The 19,019-nt window shown below is 45.7% G+C and overlaps 1 protein-coding gene across 1 annotated transcript; it reads right to left on the bottom strand.

Moving 5' to 3' along the window:
* Positions 1 to 21: 21 nt before the first annotated feature.
* DENND2C (DENN domain containing 2C) lies at positions 22 to 16,579 on the bottom strand. The gene is made up of 18 exons (XM_054395876.1): positions 15,771 to 16,579; positions 14,008 to 14,156; positions 13,360 to 13,472; positions 12,834 to 13,001; positions 10,838 to 10,934; positions 10,111 to 10,155; positions 8,633 to 8,820; positions 6,331 to 6,440; positions 5,771 to 5,840; positions 5,340 to 5,417; positions 4,315 to 4,488; positions 3,827 to 3,975; positions 3,264 to 3,441; positions 2,934 to 2,975; positions 1,867 to 1,972; positions 834 to 1,073; positions 422 to 508; positions 22 to 53 (listed from the first exon to the last, which is right to left on the bottom strand). Exons 1-18 carry the CDS (start codon positions 16,577 to 16,579, stop codon positions 22 to 24), a joined length of 2,835 nt encoding a protein of 944 aa, XP_054251851.1.
* Positions 16,580 to 19,019: the final 2,440 nt, after the last annotated feature.

The raw sequence follows: 19,019 nt of genomic DNA, 5'->3' as shown, positions 1-19,019 counted from the left end.
CTGTCCCGCAGCTGCGCGCGGTCACTTCTTCTGCCGAAATCGCATTTTACTCCCTGCAGAGAAAAAAACAGCATCAGGAGCTGAAGCCACTGCAGGGGAGACCTGGCTGAGGAATTCATGCTGGCAGACGCGACCTCAGCCCCCAGCATGTGTTCTCAGCCCTGACCAACATTAAGAAACGAGTTTTGACAGCTCTAAGATTAGGCAACTTCCATAAACGTTATTAGATAAAGATGCAAAAGCTTAAAAATAAAACAAAACTAAACACTTAGGAAGTGTTTGGCATCCCCTGAAGGGGCAAATGTAAACAGGAGCACAAGTGTGCTAAAAATAGGCCCTGCTCTCTTCTGCATGCAATTATTCGTTCAATTGCTAAATTTATTTTTAAATAAATCAGCAAATAGCAAGAGTTTGCCTTTACCCAGGCTGCGAAGGATTTTGTTCATTCCACTTGGCTCTGTGTCTGGAATACTCTCCAAATACTCCAAGGCACGGATCTCAAAAAGGCCTAAGAGGAGGGAAAAAACAAAGTAATCACTCAGCTACATGAACTATTTCATCTGTTAGCATGTGGCATCTTTAACAATGAATTTACAAAAATGAAATCGTGGATGGAATGTAAGCTGCAGGTTCAAGTTCAGAAAGGAGAGATGCAAAAATTCTTTGCTTCGTAAGACAGATTCTGTGGAGTAATGAGGAGGAGACAGGAGACAGAGCTATCACACAGGCTAAAATGCTAACCTGCCAGGAAAAAGCTTTGTAAGAGCCAGTGTCTCATGACTTTATGCTTCTAAGGTGAGTTTGTAAACCAGGAAAGTAAGATCAAACCTCACCTTTGGCCACGTTCTTGCTTAGCTCTCGGTCCTGTATGAAGCCTGCAAACATCTGCGTTTCCATGAAGAAGTGCAGGAAGTGGCGCACGTTGCGCGAGGCGTGGGATTTTCGGAACAGCTCCCGCTGAAACACACGCTCCCCCTTTTCGGTGACATTCATGTGCAGGGAGTAGTGCCCAACAACCTCCACAAAGAACTGTACAAAGGCTTCAGAGACCAGGGAGTTAAGAGGTATGTCACCTGTGAAGAGGACAACCAAGGAGAAATTGCCCTCTGCATCCAACACTTGGGTCATTCTTCTCCTAAAAGAGGAGTAGCAGTTACTTTTTGGGCTAGCTGTCTCAGACTGAAATTTCAGATGAGTGTTTGGTATCAAGCACTTTGATATCTTTGATATCAGAGGCCACAGCTCAAATACAAAGATCTGTTCCTATGTCAACTTTCTGCTGCAGCTGGGGCAGGTTCCATCCTAAAGCTTTTCCAGTAGTTAGAGCATTTGTCATTTCTTTTCCTGTCAAACATTTGTTGTCTAATTAGCTTTAAGATCGTAGCAGTCCAGGTTTAATTACAGAACACAAACCCACTGGAAAATGAACTTTGTTACTTTTGACATGCATGGGAATCACATCATTTGCAGAAGCCATTCTCTCAAGCTAGTCAATGCTTTCTAAAATTCTAATTATTATTAGCAGTTCAACTTTGAAAATGATGTCAGACTACCCTTTAAAGTACAGAAATTTCCTATGCTCTCTGTTTCAGACAAACATTCTCGCTGCCACTTAAAAAAAATAATCAGAGAGAGCTCAAAGCCTGGGAACTGGTGTACCTGGCCCAAGGAGAACTAGAGCTCTGCACACACTGACTGGAAGGAGGAATCATTGTTAGGATTCCAAACCTCTAACACAGCCAGAAGAAAAACAGCTTTCTAAAATGTCGCTTCCCGATGTTTATTTCCACTTGCTCATTTTTTTCAATCAACTACACAGAAGCTGCAGAGATTTGCTAATGTGAAAACACTCTCCCAAAGAAGCACCTTGTGCATCACTCTGCTCGCGTGCCAAGATTTCACTTCGTTCTTCCAAGACTTGTGTAAGAGCAGCCTGGAGTTTATGAGGCAGGATCTCATCTTCATCTGATACCTAAAAGAGAAAAATTGGCCATGAAAGTATTTCTGTGTTGTTTATCTGTCACCAGCAGAATCTTCTCATTGTGAACAGATGAGAAATACTCATAACATGCCTAAAACAATTAGAGGGAAGTTCCTGTGTGGCATGGTGTATCTTGGTGGAGAGACCAACCATTTGTCTTGTAGCCACAGAAATGAAAAACATCTGCTCAGCACCCTCCAACTACAGACTAGTGGAGTCACAAGTGGCCAACACAGAACATGTGCTATATCCACAGCTTAGAATCAGGCTCATTATACCAAGCAATAAAACAAAGAACAACCAAAGTCTATTGAGAAAACATGACAAGTCTCAACATTATGGTTAAAAAACATCAATCCTTTAATACCTTTCTCCAGTTGCAGGCTGCAATGCAAAACAGAACAGTAAGGCAAGGGAAAGGAGATGCAAATACCCTTCTGGAACTGGTAATATTCCACTATGTGTATAGTTACTTAGTGACATAGAAACACATTAAGTAAAATTCAACAGAGAACCACAAAGGAACTGTGATAATTTGTCTCTTAGAATATCACTCCTGGAAAAAAAAGCCAAACCCAACCCAACAAACACCCCATCTCGATGAGAGAGGAGAAAGCCCTGTAGAGAACAAGTACACGGAAAGGGTCAGAAAGCAGCAGAGAACCTTAGTGGTCCGCTTCACATAAAATGAACTAAGTACCTGTTTTTAAATTCAGCTCAGATAAGAAGCATCTCTGGCCCCACAAAGCTCTGTACCTCACTTAACCTCAATCCTGCAGCAAGGGAGCCTGTGCCTTCCTCTATTGATCAAAAAGGAATGCAGGATATTTCCTCAGTCACTAGAGCTTACGTATGAGTGCCAACTTTTGCTGATTTCTTGGTTTCATTATCTTTCACTGATACCTTTGCCTGGCATATAACCCTGGCTGACTGGTGCTAGTATTTCACTCACCTCTTGCAAGAACTTGTCAGCACAAAGATCAACAATCAGTACCTGGGGAAAGATGTACAAAACACAATAAGCAGGTATGTTGCTGTACAGAAAAAAAAAATCAAAACACTTTTATTTTTTTAAATATCCTCAGTGGCAGGGGATGTCACACAGGGACATGATTGATCTTTGGTAACAATGGAACACCCTGACATATACCTGGCAAGTTCACCAACTGCCTCAGAAAAGTTTAAGAGTTTATATTAAGACAGAATCCACAGAGGTTATTCTAGATAGGTCAGCCTCATACCACTGACATTGTCCCTCCACTGTGCTTCACTCAATTCTCACCTCTTCTATGGGCAGGTCCTGGAGCTGTGGTAGTGAGCAGGAGAGAATGCCAATTAGGAACGGGGTCGGAGAGCACACAATGTCAATCATAGAAGCTGGCAGGACTGGTATGTAGGTGTGTTGCCAAGTGAAGGGATAAAGCATTGCAACCGCAGCGTGACCACATTTAGACAGAGTGCTGGAAAGGCAAAGGAAGCACAGGGTGGGCAGTCAGTGTCCTGTTCGGAACTCGGCTACAGAGGCAGGTTAGAAATGCTCTGGGAAAACCTAATTCACATACGTGGTTTATGCATCAGCAGGAGCCACATGCATCCACTCTTAAAGTCAGTTATAGGGAGCCAGGAATCACTTCAACCCAGACTAAGAGGAAACACTCCCCTGTCTCCTCTTGGGCAAATAGCACACTCCAAATTCTAAGCATGCAGATACTGTGTGAAAAGTCTGCAAAAAGCTTTTAAATGTAACTATTTAGAAAAACTTAGCTTGCACACAAAAGAGGCCTAAATGCAGAAGAGAAAATAGCATCCCTCAGAAAGAACTAATCACTCAGGTTCAGTTTTTACCTTAAGTTGTCAGCAACAAAGATCACCCTCCTTTCCAGCAGGAGAGAGGCAAAGACCCGAATTGTGTGAGAGACACTTAGACACTTCAACAGGCATTCAAAGTCAACGTGTTCCAGTCGAGAATCCAGCGGACGGCAGAGTTCCATCACCTGAGAGATGCAAATGCAGAGCGCTGGAGGAGAAGGCCCCAATGCAGAGCCAGGTTGGACAAGGGGCAGCCTGGCTGGAGCAGCACCAAGCTGATGGTTCCTCATGAGTGGAGCCCACAGCATGGGCAGTCTGTGCAGGGCATCATAGAGGACTCTTTAAGAAACAAGTTCCTTAAGAAGCAGGGAATCACTTCCACAGCAGATGATTCACCAGGACAGACACCCTTCAGACTGTAGGACATGACCTTCAGACTATTTACAGGAACATCACTATACAGTGCAGTCTGCAGACTGCCACTGTGGCCCAGAGACACCATCAACAGCCCTGGTTCCCCTCACCTCATCTCCTGCTCCTGGCAGGAAGCTCCTGACAGCAATTGTGCGTCCAGGTGCAGGGAAAGGTGCCTCCATCACACTGCGCATGAAGGGGTGCACCAGGGCTGGGGACATCTCTCTCCTCTTCTCCACTTCATCTAAAATCTGTGAGAAATACAGCAGGCAGTGGTTCAATGTCTGCTGGTGAGCCAGAGCAGAGATGAGCCTCCAAGAGAGTATTCTGTGCCACACGTGAAGGCTCCAGCACACACACAGCCCTCTCCTTCCTCACTGGGGATCCCTGTAGAAGCTCCTCTCAAATGTCTGAACAATCAAATGGGAACAGGCACCTGTGAGTACAACTCTCCCTTCTCAAATCCAGACTCCTGCTACTGCAAAGAAATGTCTTTTGTCTGTATGTGCTAATCAAATTCTCACAACTAGTTAGGAGTAAGACGGCCCCATCCTCCTCCCCTAGAAATCTTTCTGAAACACTACCATAGAGACTCAGTGCTCCAACAATTAGAAATCAGCTGTCATGATAAGTTTGCCCCTGTATACTTCTGCAATGGTTACACTTTACCCACAGTACCTTTCTCCCTTTTTTACCTCTTTATCTACTCTCCTTGTGGTGCTATGAGGACCAAGCTGAGATTTCCTCCTTCCCCCTGCCTCTAAAACTGATTTTCCATCTCCAGTTCATGGAAGAAGAGGATGAAGGGCACCATCAGTAGTATCAGGTACTAGAAGCCACTTCCTGACAGTTTTGTGAAGGCACAGTTGATTGTGTATGGGACAAGTCTCAGCACTAGGATCATTTTATTGGCCTTGAAGGCAGTAGGAAATCAGCACTGTCCTGGGATAAGTTACAGTTGCTGAGCAATTCTAGACTGGACAGAAGTGTCCAGTTACTTTCTGCAGCCTGCAAGCTGCCACAGACTTCGTTCTATGATTCGTTCACAGAATCATAGAATCGTTTAGGTTGGAAAAGACCTTCAAGATCATGGAGTCCAAGCAGTTCAATAAGGAAGAAGTTCTCCCCACTTCACCTTGGAGAAGAGGTTGAAGCAGCCCAGGCGGCTCACGATGCAGTACACCTCAGGAAGGCGCTTCCCTTTCCCTTCTGGCTGAAAGGCAACAGGAACAGTTATGGAGAGAACAGGGATGCAATAAAAAACCTAGCACCTTCACTGTAGCTGATTCACAGAATTCCTTTTGCTGTAGTTCCCTCCACAGTTCTGACTTAAAAGATTCCTGAGGGATGAAGAGTTCCAGAAGCTCTTTCACCTCCAGAGCCCATGTCACTGTAGTGCTGGGGATCATGCTGCTCCTTCCCTTAAGCATTCAATGGGCTGGAAACCCCAGCAGCAGCACAGGCACCACGTAACCCACACAGGAATTGCTGCTGATTCACATCCTGCACTTGACTGTGCATTTAGCAGCACATTCTTTGCACTCCACCCAAGGCACAGATGCTTACCAGGAGCTTCTTGCAGTACCCAAACCAGCGGCTGCCATCCTCACCGGTCAACACAAAAGAAAATGTTTCACTGGGGAACCAAAGAACAGTCAGGGTTAAATTCACCACACAGTTCACAGAGGAGGCTGACAGACAAAGCAAGCACTGCAAGCCATTCTTTTTCTTGTTATGCCTAAGACCTCCTGCTGTAGTTAGCAAGCTACTTTAGGCTCTATTCATTGTAAAACCCTGGGGCCCACGGACTCTGGTTGAACTACAACAGCAATCTTCTTTCCCAGCTGCTTCTCCATTCTGCCAAGGAGCAACAGGAACACTTGCCAGCCTTGGGACCAGGCTTTGAATAGATATTACAAACTTCCTTCTTAGAAGAAAGATGGGACTTGGACAGAAGCAGCACTCCTGAGTCCACCTCTGTATCCCATCTTCCCCTATCACAAGGGTTAGGAATTAAGCCTTTCCCATTTTTTCCTTGTTCAGGCTGCAGTTCCTCTGGACCAAAGAGCACCTAAGCTTTCATCACTGCCTGTTTTGGGCATGCATATTCAGAAAAAAGTCATTACCTTTTAAGGTCTGATGCAGGAAACCAGTCTTTGGGATCTGGAAAGCAGAATTTGGGAATGACCTTTAGCCTCTCTTCTGTATCCTTTGACTGTCTGAAGGGATGGTCAGACTGGAGGGGTAAGCCATACATTTGAAGTCAATGAAGTGTGATGTACAGCTGCAACACTTAAAACAATGCCAGACAGCATCTTCCTGACACTTCCAAATGCTGAATGATCAGATAGTTAATATACAAGCATAGGAGAACATATTCTGAATGCAGGAGATTTCCAGTTTCCTCTTGCATCTTTCCTGCTAATTGGACCTTGGTAAAATTACCCAGCTGGTCTTGGGAAGAACTGAGCACAAGTTTACACACATGGCCAGGTTTACTGGGGAACAAAGCTATGACTGACCCCCCAACTGATGGTTGTGTCAACTTGCCCTGGGTCTGTTCCTAGGAGTGTTGAAGAGAAACAGGAATGTGTTCAGTTTGTGCTGGGCAGATCACTCACCATGGAGCTGCAAAAACAGCGTATCTGATTCACATGTTCCAATCACCATGGATGGGCTCAAGCTATATCCTTCAAAGACTACAGGACAACTTAAGCTCAAAACTGCCATGAAGGGGCAAAAGGAAGGTTTTCAAGTAAGAGAGATCCCATTTAAATAGGAAAGTTTGTTGCACAAAGAAGATTTTAGACACAGAACTTTCAGTCAAGCCACCTAAGCTATTCCAGTGTCCCAAGCTGTGACAGCATGAAGAAGTGGTTAGGAAAACAGTACAGCATTTTCACATAGTAACAGTTGTACAAAAACTTCCATATCCTCTGGCATGTAGCCCAAAGAAGAGGGTGACAAACAGATTACTTGGAAGCAAGGCTATTTTAAGAAGTGAGACAAATCTGTAATCAGAACACCTCCATAATTACTGGGTAATGTCCAATGAATCCCAACATGACAGACTGTCCCCAAGTCACTCACCAAAACATTTTAATTTGAGTAGAGGATAAATAAACACTGAGAAAATTATTTACTTTGTTAGTGCATTTACAAAGGATAGTAAAAAGCTACATGGTACAGTTGGGTCTCATTGCTTGCTAGAGCAGCAAGAAAAAAGCAATGCACTGCCCTCCCCAAAGGCAATGAACAGACTGAGTGGTTGCATCAGGGAAAAGCTAAATCTGGTTACATTCCTTTCCTCCTCCTAACACCCTAAAGTTTGCAGTTTTAGCAGCTATCATTTAGTTATGTTCAGTTTTACCCACTAAAATAAGGCTATGCACACTGCCTGGCTGTAGTCCCTTATTCATTTTGTGAACCTAAAGCATTTACACATTTAAGACACTGGAGTTATCTGCACACCAATCTCTTGTGTAGCTGGGCACTATGGGTCCTGCTGGAGTCCCACATACCCTTCTTTACTGATTCTGTAATCTCCCTCCCTATTTGGAGGGCGTGCAGATCCATTAGCAATCTGTCTTACTCCCAGTAGCACAGCTAGAGTTAACTATTTTTGTTCTGGCTTTGAATGATAGGCAGCAGGTACAAGCCTAGACAGTGGCAACTGAATACTCATTTCCATCTGGAACCATCACAGAAGCAAGCACCAAGGCTCCATCCTCTCAGCTTCACAGGAGCTGCTGTGCACACTGAGCCACAGCTCAGATCACACACTGAGCTTGTCCTGCATTTGGGCTGACCAGACAGAAAGCAAGCTTATCTCACATGGCTTGTTCTAGCTACAGCACTTGAACTTCCATAGTTCCCCTCTGCTTTTTGGGGGCTAGTACAAATGGCTTTGCCATTTTAATTTGTTTTTTCTCCCTCCAGAACAATACAAATAAGAGTAAAAGCCCTGTGATTCTAGTTCCTGTGCACCCTCAGTCAAATTGCTTTACTCCTTGGTCATAAATCATAGGCTACCAGGATGAGGTACTGCCAGCTCTGGAGACAGAGCACTGCACTCCCTTTCCTCTCCTGCAGGCTGCCTCAGCAGTGTATCACAATACAGGATGGCTTTATGGTATTTCAAGGCAATCAGAATTAGAGTAGGAGCCTTCCTAGCTCAAACTAAAAAGAAAGACCATAAAAGAATTAGAGTAGGAGCCTTCCTAGCTCAAACTAAAAAGAAAGACCATAAACTCATTATCAGAAAAGATATTCAACAACTGCCCAACACTGTACTTCAGGCCTGCCACAGAACAAGGTAGGTCATATTCTATTCCAAGCCTGTATCCTACCCAGTGAGCAGCTTTACTAGTACAGTGTTTAGGAATGGATACACACTGAGGAAATAAATAGTATCAATGCAGCTCCTACCTTGCTGGGAAACTGCTGTATGATCTGTGGTGTGTATGTCAGGTCAGATGCCTTCTTGTACAGTGACACCACCACAAATAGCTCAAATAGCTGCTGCTCCTGAAGCTCTATCAAATCCCTCTCCAAAGTCTGGTAGTGTGGGTTCCTCTTGGAGGCTGACTGCACCTGCAGCAGGCACTTGTGTCGACCTGAAGAAAGAAACCAATTCAACACCAGAGGTTTGCCACACACGTAGAGGTCACAGAATACGACTCATCACCACCTTTAGAAGAGGAAAAAGGGATGAGTGCATTTGCCTAACAGCACTGCAGGACTTGGACTCTTGTGTCAGCTCCTCAAGCACTGCTGCTCCAGCTAGGGAAGCACTGGCCCTGCAGTAGCTCTGCAAACTTCTCTTGACCAGTAGTTAGCCTTCTGCTGCTGTCTTGACATTTTTCCCACACATCTCAGAGCAGCACACCAGGGTAAGGATGAGGGAAACCCAGCTGTGAGAAGCCCAGCTCCATCAGTTCAGTAATTGCCAGGACTCAGGCAGCTACTCTGCCAGGCAGCATGGGCATTCAAGAGAAGTAGAGCCAGTTTCCTGGCCAAGAAACCTCCAGGCTGGGACATCTTGACAGACAGTATAAAGTCACAAGCATAGGCACAGCACTCTGATGTAAGAAATTCCTGTGGCCTAGGCACTATGACACATTCTGCACTCTTTGGAAACAACTCTTAAGTCAGGCAGTGACTCAGTCACTGTACTTCTGCAGTTTCTTCACTCTCCCTTGCTCTCCTTAACATGAAAAGTGGAACTCATTATTTGCTCCAAGTTAAGGCATTCTGCATACTTCTATCCAAGTAAATGAAACATCCCAAACAATTCCACTGGTCTTTTTTTCTAGATGCTTGCCAAGAGACGTGACAGAGTCACTCATGGGCACCACTGGCCAATCATGACCATTTTGCATTCAAATCCTAACAAAGTAGAAACTACAACCTCTTTGGCCTTCCCAGCCCAGCTCAAATAAAGCAGGTATTTCACATCTGTTGTTTGGGCCCAGCATCAGTCAGGACTGTGGAACCAGACAAATAACCACGTGTTTTCTCCCAAAAGAAAAGGACATTTCACGGCATTATGTGTGTAAAAGAGAATCGAGGGAAGAAAGTGGGGGGGGGGGAAATATCTCAAGTGTTATCAGCAAAGGTGATCCAGGGACAATAAGACATATTTTAGTTGGGTGTGATTCTACCAACCCCAAAATAAATCCACTTCTAGCAACTGGCAAATTAAACCTTAAGGGCTCAGGAGAAGTGGCAGAAATAAAGGCTGATTTGTCACAGCAACAGCTCCCAACCTCTGCCATGATGCCTCTTAGATGTCCCTTTTCTCTGCCTCAGCAGAAGTCACAAGCAGTCAGTGTGCTTATCCCATTAGAGCCTCAGCCCAATGTGCAGTGCTATGGGGACAGGACCAGCCCCTGTGATTCACTCACTTTTTGGCTGCTTTTCCGTATCACTTTCATTCCCACTGGTTTCACCTGAAACACACAGAGTTTTCACTTATTAGCCACGCTGAAGGGAGATGGGCAACACCCAAAGTTGGGTAAGAGAGAGACCTTTAGATTCATCAGATGAGCATCACTCAGGGCTGCCCACCTATCCTGCTCAAAGACCAGCCAGTACTGGCAAATATGCCACAACAGTAAAGTTCAAATGTGAGGTTGATTATCAAGTCAGTGTTACCAGTAAACCACCAGGAGAACACAAAGAACAGAATCCAGGTGGTTATTTGATGCTGCTGTAGAAGTTAACAGAGTTGCTGAGCACAGTATGCTACAAATAAAGACCATACCACAGCAACAAGGACATCACTTTAGAGGCACAAAAGTAAGGAACAGAGTAGTGAGAAATTTTTAGGTTTGTTCTATTCTTCTGAACAAGCACTTTGAAGCAGCAGCCCAGCTCTTCAGGCTCAGATCACAGCATCATCTTCCATTTGTGACAGTGTTAAATTTGGGTTAGGCAAGCATTGCCAATTCCATTGGTGCTGAAAGCTCAACAGTTCCAGTTGCAAGACACAGGGTTTAGCACTGTCACATCAGCCCAGCATCAGCTGCAGGAAGTGATAGTGCCTGGCCTGCTAACAGTACCCCAGGTTGTACAGGAACTGTGCTCCTCAAGAGGTTTAGAGCAAAGAGAGTGGTGCTGGAGACCTCATACCTTTCACAGGAGGTGCTTCTCTCCCAGATGGACTGAGCAACTTCACACGTTTCTTTCCACGTTTAGAATCAAAGATCTCCTGGATTTTTAGTACCAGCTGAAATCCAGAGCAGAAGCAGAGGTTAATGTGGGGGTCCAGAAAAGGGTCCAGGTGCCAACAGGACTGCAGCACAATAGCTATCATCTAGCAGCACAACGCTGGGGAAAGGCTGCCCACATCCCATCAGGGAGCCTGGCTCACAAACTGCTTGCCAGAGTACTTCTATCACAGCTCATGGCATAAAGAACGTGCACAGAAGTTCTGCTATGAGAGAGAGGCTAGCACAACTCAGAGCTGACACCAGACCCTACAAGTGTTCTGCAAGTTATACCTTGCTGACCAAAAAGACAAAGAAACTGTCTGGCACTGGATCTCTAGTTTCTACTAGAGAGGCCAACTGTAAAAGTTCTTGCAAGAATACCTTACAAATCCTCCACCACAAAGGACTCTCAACTCCACATGCTCTCAAGCATCCCGATTTGTACCAAGCCCAGAAAAAGCAGAGCTCTGTCAGCGTAGCTTAGAGTTTGTTTTCATTTGTTTTAAGTTTCCTGCTGTAGTTGGATGTCAGACAGACTAAATTCTCCAAAACACTACGTCTGGCACAGAACAAGGCTGCTCTAAGCACAGTCCTTGTCCCAGGGTAGTTTGCTAAGAATTATGTACTTCCATTTGCATAGGTGAAGACAGTGGGACAGAATAACTGATCTGTGCTGCAGGGACACCACAGACATGGTCCACTGGAAGAAAAAAATTGGAAAAATCACTGCCCAATGCAGACTAAGCTACAGACATGAAAGAAGGCAGCATTTTGACACTCTTTTAACCTTCTTTCCACTGGTCACAGGCCTTAAAGCCAAAGTCCTAATGCTTTTTGTACTCCTGTCACAAGCCCCTCTGGACTCTCCCCTCAGCTGCCAGGTAGTTCCTTGCGTCTCATAGACAGCTAGCACCTCACCAAATGCAGTTAGCAGGTCAAGTTCATTCCTGTCTCAAGATAAGAGTTCATTAAATGCTCCTACTGAATGTAGGAGGGTGGGGCCCAGTCATTTGTCACCACAAATACTGCATAAAAAAGGAAGATGTTCAGCAAGAGAACCTGTTTTGCAGCTCAAGCCTTTATCCCCAGCTCAGCAAACTAGGCTTAGTCTCATCTTTTCAGATCTATTTCTCCCCATTTTCTGGGGTAGCCAGTGCTGCTAGCACCACAAGGCTGCAAGGAAGAAAGCAGTTTTTCTCCTGCAAAATCTGCCTTCTTTCCTCTCTCCTCTATCACCCAGCCTTACCTAGATGATTTCCATTTCTGTTCTGGTTTTTGTGCAGCTGAGTCACCAGTGAAAGACACTGGGTGTGTTTAAAGCAGCTATGCGTTTCTTAAGCAGAAACTAAGTTTTTTTTCTTTTTAGATTCCAAATTCTTCTCAATCTCTCAAGCAATCTTGGCTCAATTCCTTGTGAGCAAAAAGAGTAAAGTGTGCTTCCTGCATGTAAATTGTTCCAGATTTTTTGGAACAGGTTTTCTTTTAGAGAATGTTTTCTTTTCCCCCTCCAAATGAAAGAATCTCCACATCATTTTTATAACCCTGCCATCTCCTTCCTGATTTTCCAGTCCCACGATTTGTTTAAAAACACATTCAGAAGTTGCTCGTTACTCTAAAGAACTCAAGGTTTGGGAAGTGTTTTGCAGCTGTTCAACTCTACCTGTCTTGTGCAATTTGAACAAATCCACCTAATTTTCACAAGAAAGGAAGATCTACATAAGTTAAGTGTTTTTGCCATGGCAAAAGTAAGTTGCTGCCACTACCACAGCTGGAATTTGAGTCCCATGCACAAGGTGCCACTAAATTGTTAGCTGCAGCTGTCCTAGAGCACATGCTGCATTTTATCACTAAGGGACATGAGCTGCCAAGAGTTTGAAATTCCATGCAAGAAGTAATGTTTCATGCTTAAATCTCACCCAGGGCAAGTTCTTTCTTCTGCTAGCAGCCTCTACCGCTCGGAATAGCTTCCACTCGGTCAGTGTGACAGGCAGGGTTGTGTCCTTCACCATTTTCCCTTGGAAACTTGTCTGGGAGGGCTTTACCTCAAGAGTCTTGCGACTGAGGAAGGGAGGTTTTGGAGGAGGCTGGAAAACAGAATCAGAAGAGATGGTTAAGGATGGAATTAAGCTTTGGTCCAAGCTCAAAGGAGTTAGATTACAAATGACAAACTTTCCGAAGCCTCCTGTTCTACCAAGCTCTACATCCCACCAGACATATTCAAGCACCTCATCAACACCCTCTTATTCCTATTCTTTTGCTCCTTAGCAGCTTAATCATCTGCCACTGCCATGGCTGCTCATTATAATTTATATCAATAAATAATAAAAAGTAAGGAAAATCAGCGAAGCAGTAACGAGGAAATTGAGACCACAGGGGAGCACAAATAGGGCACTTGTGAGGATGACTCTCTAAACTCATGACAATTCAATCCCCTCACCCTACCTTGGGAGCCCTGCTGATTCCCCGAGGGGGTGGTAGCTTCCAGACTGATGGGACCTTCCACAGAGGTAAGGGCAGCACTCCAATATCTTCATATGGGTTCTCTTTTGCTGGGCCTGGAAAAAGCAGTGGATGGGGAATTCATGAAATGAGATAAAGTCCTGCAATCTTGCAAGGGAGGTAAGCAGGGAGAGTGTGCAGTTGTCTGCCAAGCTTTAACAGGGTCTGAGAAAGACCTTTTCAAGATGGATTACGTTCCCCCCACTTGAAGATACTTCTAATCCTCTACTGTCAGCTTTGAAAACTGTACAGAGACTCAGCAAAACAAAACAAAACACTTCTCCCACTGCAGAGGAAGTAGCTCTATTGCAAAGCAGCTAATTTTGTCAGTGTTCACACTGATCTCTGTGCAACCCTCAAGCAAAGCATTCGAAGAGATAATAAAGAAATCAGCACAGGCCAACACTAGTGACTCTCCATGACATCTGAAATCAGGCAGAATTGTAGATAGTTAATAACATCAACAAAGAACCCCAGACGGGGAAGACCTTAAAAGCCACAGAGCTGGAAAGGGCCTCAATACATTCTCAGTTTCCTTCCTCCCTCCCCAGCAAATAAAGTGAGTGCAGCCCCAGAAGCACAGGCACATACAGATAATGTCCTCGTAGATGTTGTCTTCTGACTGTGTATAGATGAGTCTGGATCCTGCTGTGCCATTTGTCTCTTCTCGAAGCCTGTGGGAGTTGGTGGTTGCCATGTGGTTGCGGAAGCCCTGGATGTCCTCAAACTCAAAAGATTTCCTAGAGGAAAACCAGTGCAACTTCTTCTAAAGGCACCTGCATGTACCAGTGAGATGCTGTCTGCAGTTCTCACACAGGATGGTCCTCTTTGGGCCCATCGGGCACAATGGATTCTCCACTCCAGACTCTGATTTCCAAGTGCCGCCAGTAGCTGAGCCCCACACATCCACTCCCTCACTCTCCCTCCCCTCCATGGGATGGGGGAGAGAATCAAAAGGTTGAGATAAAGGCAGTTTAATAGGTAAAGCAAAAGCTACACAGGCAAGAAAAGCAAAATAAGGGATTCATTCCTTACTGCCCTTGGCAAGCAGCTGTTCAGCCATCTCCAGGAAAGCCGAGCTCCAGCATGAGCAACGCTGACTTGGGAAGACAAATGTCATAACTCAAGAAGAATCTCACTTCCTCCTTCTTCCCTCCATTTTTATTGCTGAGCATGACATCATGTGGCTTGGAATACCCCTTTGGTCAGCCGTCCTGGCTGTGTCCCCTCCCAGCTTCTTGTGCACCCCTACCCTGTTAACTGGTGGGGTGCTACGAGGGGCAGAAAAGGCTCTGTAAGTACTGCTCAGCAGTACCTAAACCACTGCTGTGTTATCAGTACTGCTTCCACCACAAATCCAAAACACAGCACCAGACTAGCTACTATTAAATATAATTAACTCTATCCTGGCCAAAACCAGCACACCAAGCAAGTCCTACTCACTCTGTCCAGCAGATTTAAAAATGAAAAATGAAACTGGATGCTCCATGGCCAAGCACAAGACTCCAAGAAGAGTGAGATACCCATCCTGTCACAGAAGTAAGAGCCCAAAACACATTTTGCAGACTAAGCACTGGCAGCAGAACTCAGAATTAGGGCACTGCTTTCTACTGGACTTCTCCTGCAACTCGTGTCAAGGGTGTTATTGCAGTTGCAAGTTTTGCATTTTCACACACTTGGCCTCTATTTCAGAAGCATGCCGCAGAGGTCACAAAGGAGCTGGCAGGGATTTAGCTCATCATAAAATTTTACTTGCTGCTGCATGCTGTGCAATGGTGAAAGGTTTGAGCAGTCCTAGCCACATCTCCCCTTGCAACGCTCCCTCCTCTCTAGCACAGCTGCCCTAGGCAGCTCATCTGTAAGCAGAACAAGCATCAAGCTAGCACCGAGGTTTTCTCTACTCTGCAATAGGCACCCAAGTACAGGAAAGAGGGAAGAATAGCAACAGAGGTACTGACAGCCTCCAGCTTTAAGCAACAAGAGAATCTTAGACTCAGAGGAAAGCCAGAACATTTAGGAGCAACCCTGCTTCAAGAGAAAACTATTCTGCAATCCATAAATGCAGCTGCAGATCAGCTGAGGGCAAGAAGCAGGCAGCACTTCTCCTAGGGCCAGCATATTGTCACTCAGTTTTGTGTTAGGTGTGGCACTGACATGTTTGGAGCTTTTAGTCACCTTTGCAAGATTATCAGCACCAAAAGCAGTGCTGAAAAGGGGATACTTTGATCCAGAAACATCCTCTCCCCATCACCAGTACTAGCACTTCCACAAGGATATTATGGCATGCTGTTTAAACCCATCTAGAAAATGATTTAAGGAAACATGTTTCAGACATGAGAGATGAATCAATGTACCTCTGGGCTCTCCCTCTGATCCTCCTGCTGGTTATTTTCTTCTCAGGACCGTTGGAGGATGACACCAAGTTTCCTCCATGCCGCTTTTGCAGGGGAGCTTCCCTGGTGGCACTGGCATTGTTACAGCGACCAGCAGCCTTTTCTGCAAGATAGCGGAAAGTCCTCTGGGGCTTGGGTGGTGGGACAGCAGCTGACTCCTCCTCATTCCCCTCAGCCTCAGAGCAAATGTTTTTCAAGCTTCTCTCTGCCCTGCAGAGACAGTTAACTCCCTTGATTTTAAGTTCTCTTTCCGTGGAGCTAGAGCTCCCTTCCTTCCTCTGAAGATCCAAGGGAATTGGTGCAGCTTTGCCAGGCACAAGGGGATCTACTCCATTCCACAGAGCTTGTGAGGTATAGGAGTTCCCTGGGGGCAGTGTTGTCCCTGGATCCAGGAATCCTGCACGCCATTCTCCTTTTTCCTTGGCTTGGGAAGCTAGGCTGCGTGCACAGGGCTTAAGGTCACTACTGTCATCAGTCTGTGAGTAGCTTCGTGCATCTTCCCTGAAGTCCAAACCCAGGCTCTTTGGATCTTTGGATCCAGTCTTTATGCCCTTCTCTGTAAGTTCTGGCTTCACTTTAGGTAGAACATCACAGCTGGGATCATACTTTACTCCAAAGTCTTTCAGCTGCTGTTTCTCCTTGCTGGAGCACCCTCGTGTCCTCCCCTCCCACTGGGAGATCTTCTGTTTGATGTTGCGGCAGTGGCTCCGGGAGAGGGTCTGCACAGCAGAGCGAGAGAAGCTGCTGTCCCCTGATGCTGTTGGGTGCATGGCAAGTGCCAATGTGCTTACAAACATCCCATCTCCAGCCTTGTCCTGCATACATCAGGCTGGCATGAGGCTCCAAAGCACCCAGTGGTGTCCAAGAGCCCCTAGGAGTAGGATCTTCAAGGACTAACTGCTAGTAGGACCTGTGGACAAAAGGGAAAAAAACAAACTGTCAGCTGCACCCCAGCCACAGCCAGCACCAGGCACTCCCAGCTGCTCTCTGCCAGGTGCCAAAGAACATTGCTCCCCAAACCACCCGCTCAAGACTGGCTTCCCCACAGAGTCTGTTTCTGTAACACACATCTGGGAGGGATAACGTAAGGAAGCAGAGGTCTCACTGACTTAACAATAAATAAATAAATAAATAAAACACCACAACAGGAACAAAACACAGCTAGGGATGCCAAGACTCCAAGTTCAAGGAAATTATTTAACAGTACAGTGGCCTCTCAGCAGCAGAGCTCTCAGCCAGACCCTCTGCTGCTGGCTTGTGCCAACGCAGGTCAAGCAGTAGTGCTCAGCTTCTCCTGATGCTCTGGACTGCTCACCCCAGGCAGCACATAGCCAAACCACTGCAGCACAATGTCTCTACCAGAGCTCTGAATGCAGCAGAGGCAGGGCAAGATACAAAATAGTCTATAGAGAGGCAACCACATCAGCCGCTGCTGCTTCACACCGGAGGACTAGGACAGTTGTGACACCTAGGTTAAGAGTCCAACTGCACTCCTCCTCCCAGAAGTGCTCTCCTTCTGCACATGCAAGTAAAAACCTGTCTGATGTTCTGCTTGTCAACACCTGACCTATATTTGTCACCAGAGAGCCTGGAGTGCCCTACTGGGAGACTTCTTCCCACACAGCCATTCTGCTCCCCTGCTGCTGCAGGCAGCAAGGGGCCCCTGTCCTGTTCTGTAAACAGGCATTGTTTCCGAAACATCCTGAGCCAGAGCAGAGCCATCCTTCCTCAGTCCCTGTCTGCACAGCCCTGATTAGCAGGACAGGAAAGCAGCTTTCCCCTTTCCTATGCCGTTGCAACCACTTTACAGCAACAGTGCTCAGGGCCACTGCTGAGAACCTGAAGCACAAACTAGCAAAGGAAAGGCTCTGATAAGGAAAGATAGGCTAGGAGAGGAGCCGAACAGCTTCCATATCTTTATCCAGAGCAGAAGAACGGGGCACATTCATAGCATGTGATAAGTAGCTCTCTTTTTCCAGTTCTTTCTGAAAGCCAGAGAGCACATTAAGCGTTTTCCATTCCATTTCCTGAAACCATATATTCAAGGAGAGAATGTTGCTAGTGTTGTTCAACATCAAAATATTCTTCAGTGCTAAGCTCAAGCCCAGTCTTCACAGGTGCTGCTGGTACCCCCCCTACACCCCAAGTCCCTTTACTACACTCATATCAACAGCTGATTTGCTAAAGGAAGGCATTAACACATCACCTTACCTTATCCTGCTGCACAACAGGCATGAGAACATGCAAATCACTGACTTAGCAAGCCCATGCAGCTCTGAAGCAATCTTTCACTCCTTTTATGAGACCCATGCATCTCTAAACCACCTCTTGCCACCAAGTCTCCTGTGTTGGTAGCCAAAGACAAAATAGTTCCTAATCTTCTGAGGCATAGGGAAGCTGCCAGTCCATTCCTGGAGGGATGAGGGGACAGCCAGCACAGCAGCAAGGACTTCTTCCAGAGTTCTCAGATATTCCCATTCTGTTCAGCTCCGGAACAACCCTGAAGCTCTTCTGAACAAAACTCTGCCATGATGAGGCATGGGCAGTACCAAACAAGCAGATTTTATTTCAAAATCAGTAATGCTTCAGGAATGCAGAATGCTTAGTCATTTCCATCATAATACAAAGCAACTCTAGTTATTAACTCATTCAAAGCTTCTGCATATCACACTGAGGAACAGAGTTCTACCTCATCAGATACATGGCCATGCAGAGCACAGCCCCTGGACACAGCAAATGTGATGTTAATCTTAATTTACATGGCATTAGGAGGTTAAGCCTGACCTGTGCCATGGTTCCTGACTTTTGTACTGATGCAAAAGATGTATCTAGATCTGTTCACTTTCAGTCTTTTTTCTGAAGTGATGAAATTCAACCTCTTGAAAGTAAGTTTCTACCCATGCTAAAAAAATCCAGTGCTTTAAACATTTAAGCCCTAAAGGCCTTTATACCCAAGGACACTCCAACAGAAGCCAGGATGTACTGTTTTTTAAACCATGGGGGTCTAGCCTGACTCACACTATCTGAAGGCTCAGTTAGCACACCACAGGCTGACTGCATGCCCCAGGAATGCTGCAGCTTCACACAAGAACTAAGACTCAAGGTGGGGATAGAAAAAAAGTTACGCTCAAACATGAGTTAGCATGGAGCCATTTCTCAGTGCAACTCTCAGAGGCATCCCCTAGGGCTGGCATCACCATAAAGCCATGA

Source organism: Indicator indicator, chromosome 35 (genome assembly GCF_027791375.1).
Source record: "Indicator indicator isolate 239-I01 chromosome 35, UM_Iind_1.1, whole genome shotgun sequence".
In the NCBI taxonomy this organism is placed as follows: domain Eukaryota; kingdom Metazoa; phylum Chordata; class Aves; order Piciformes; family Indicatoridae; genus Indicator; species Indicator indicator.
This window is presented reverse-complemented; position numbering and strand designations above follow the sequence as displayed.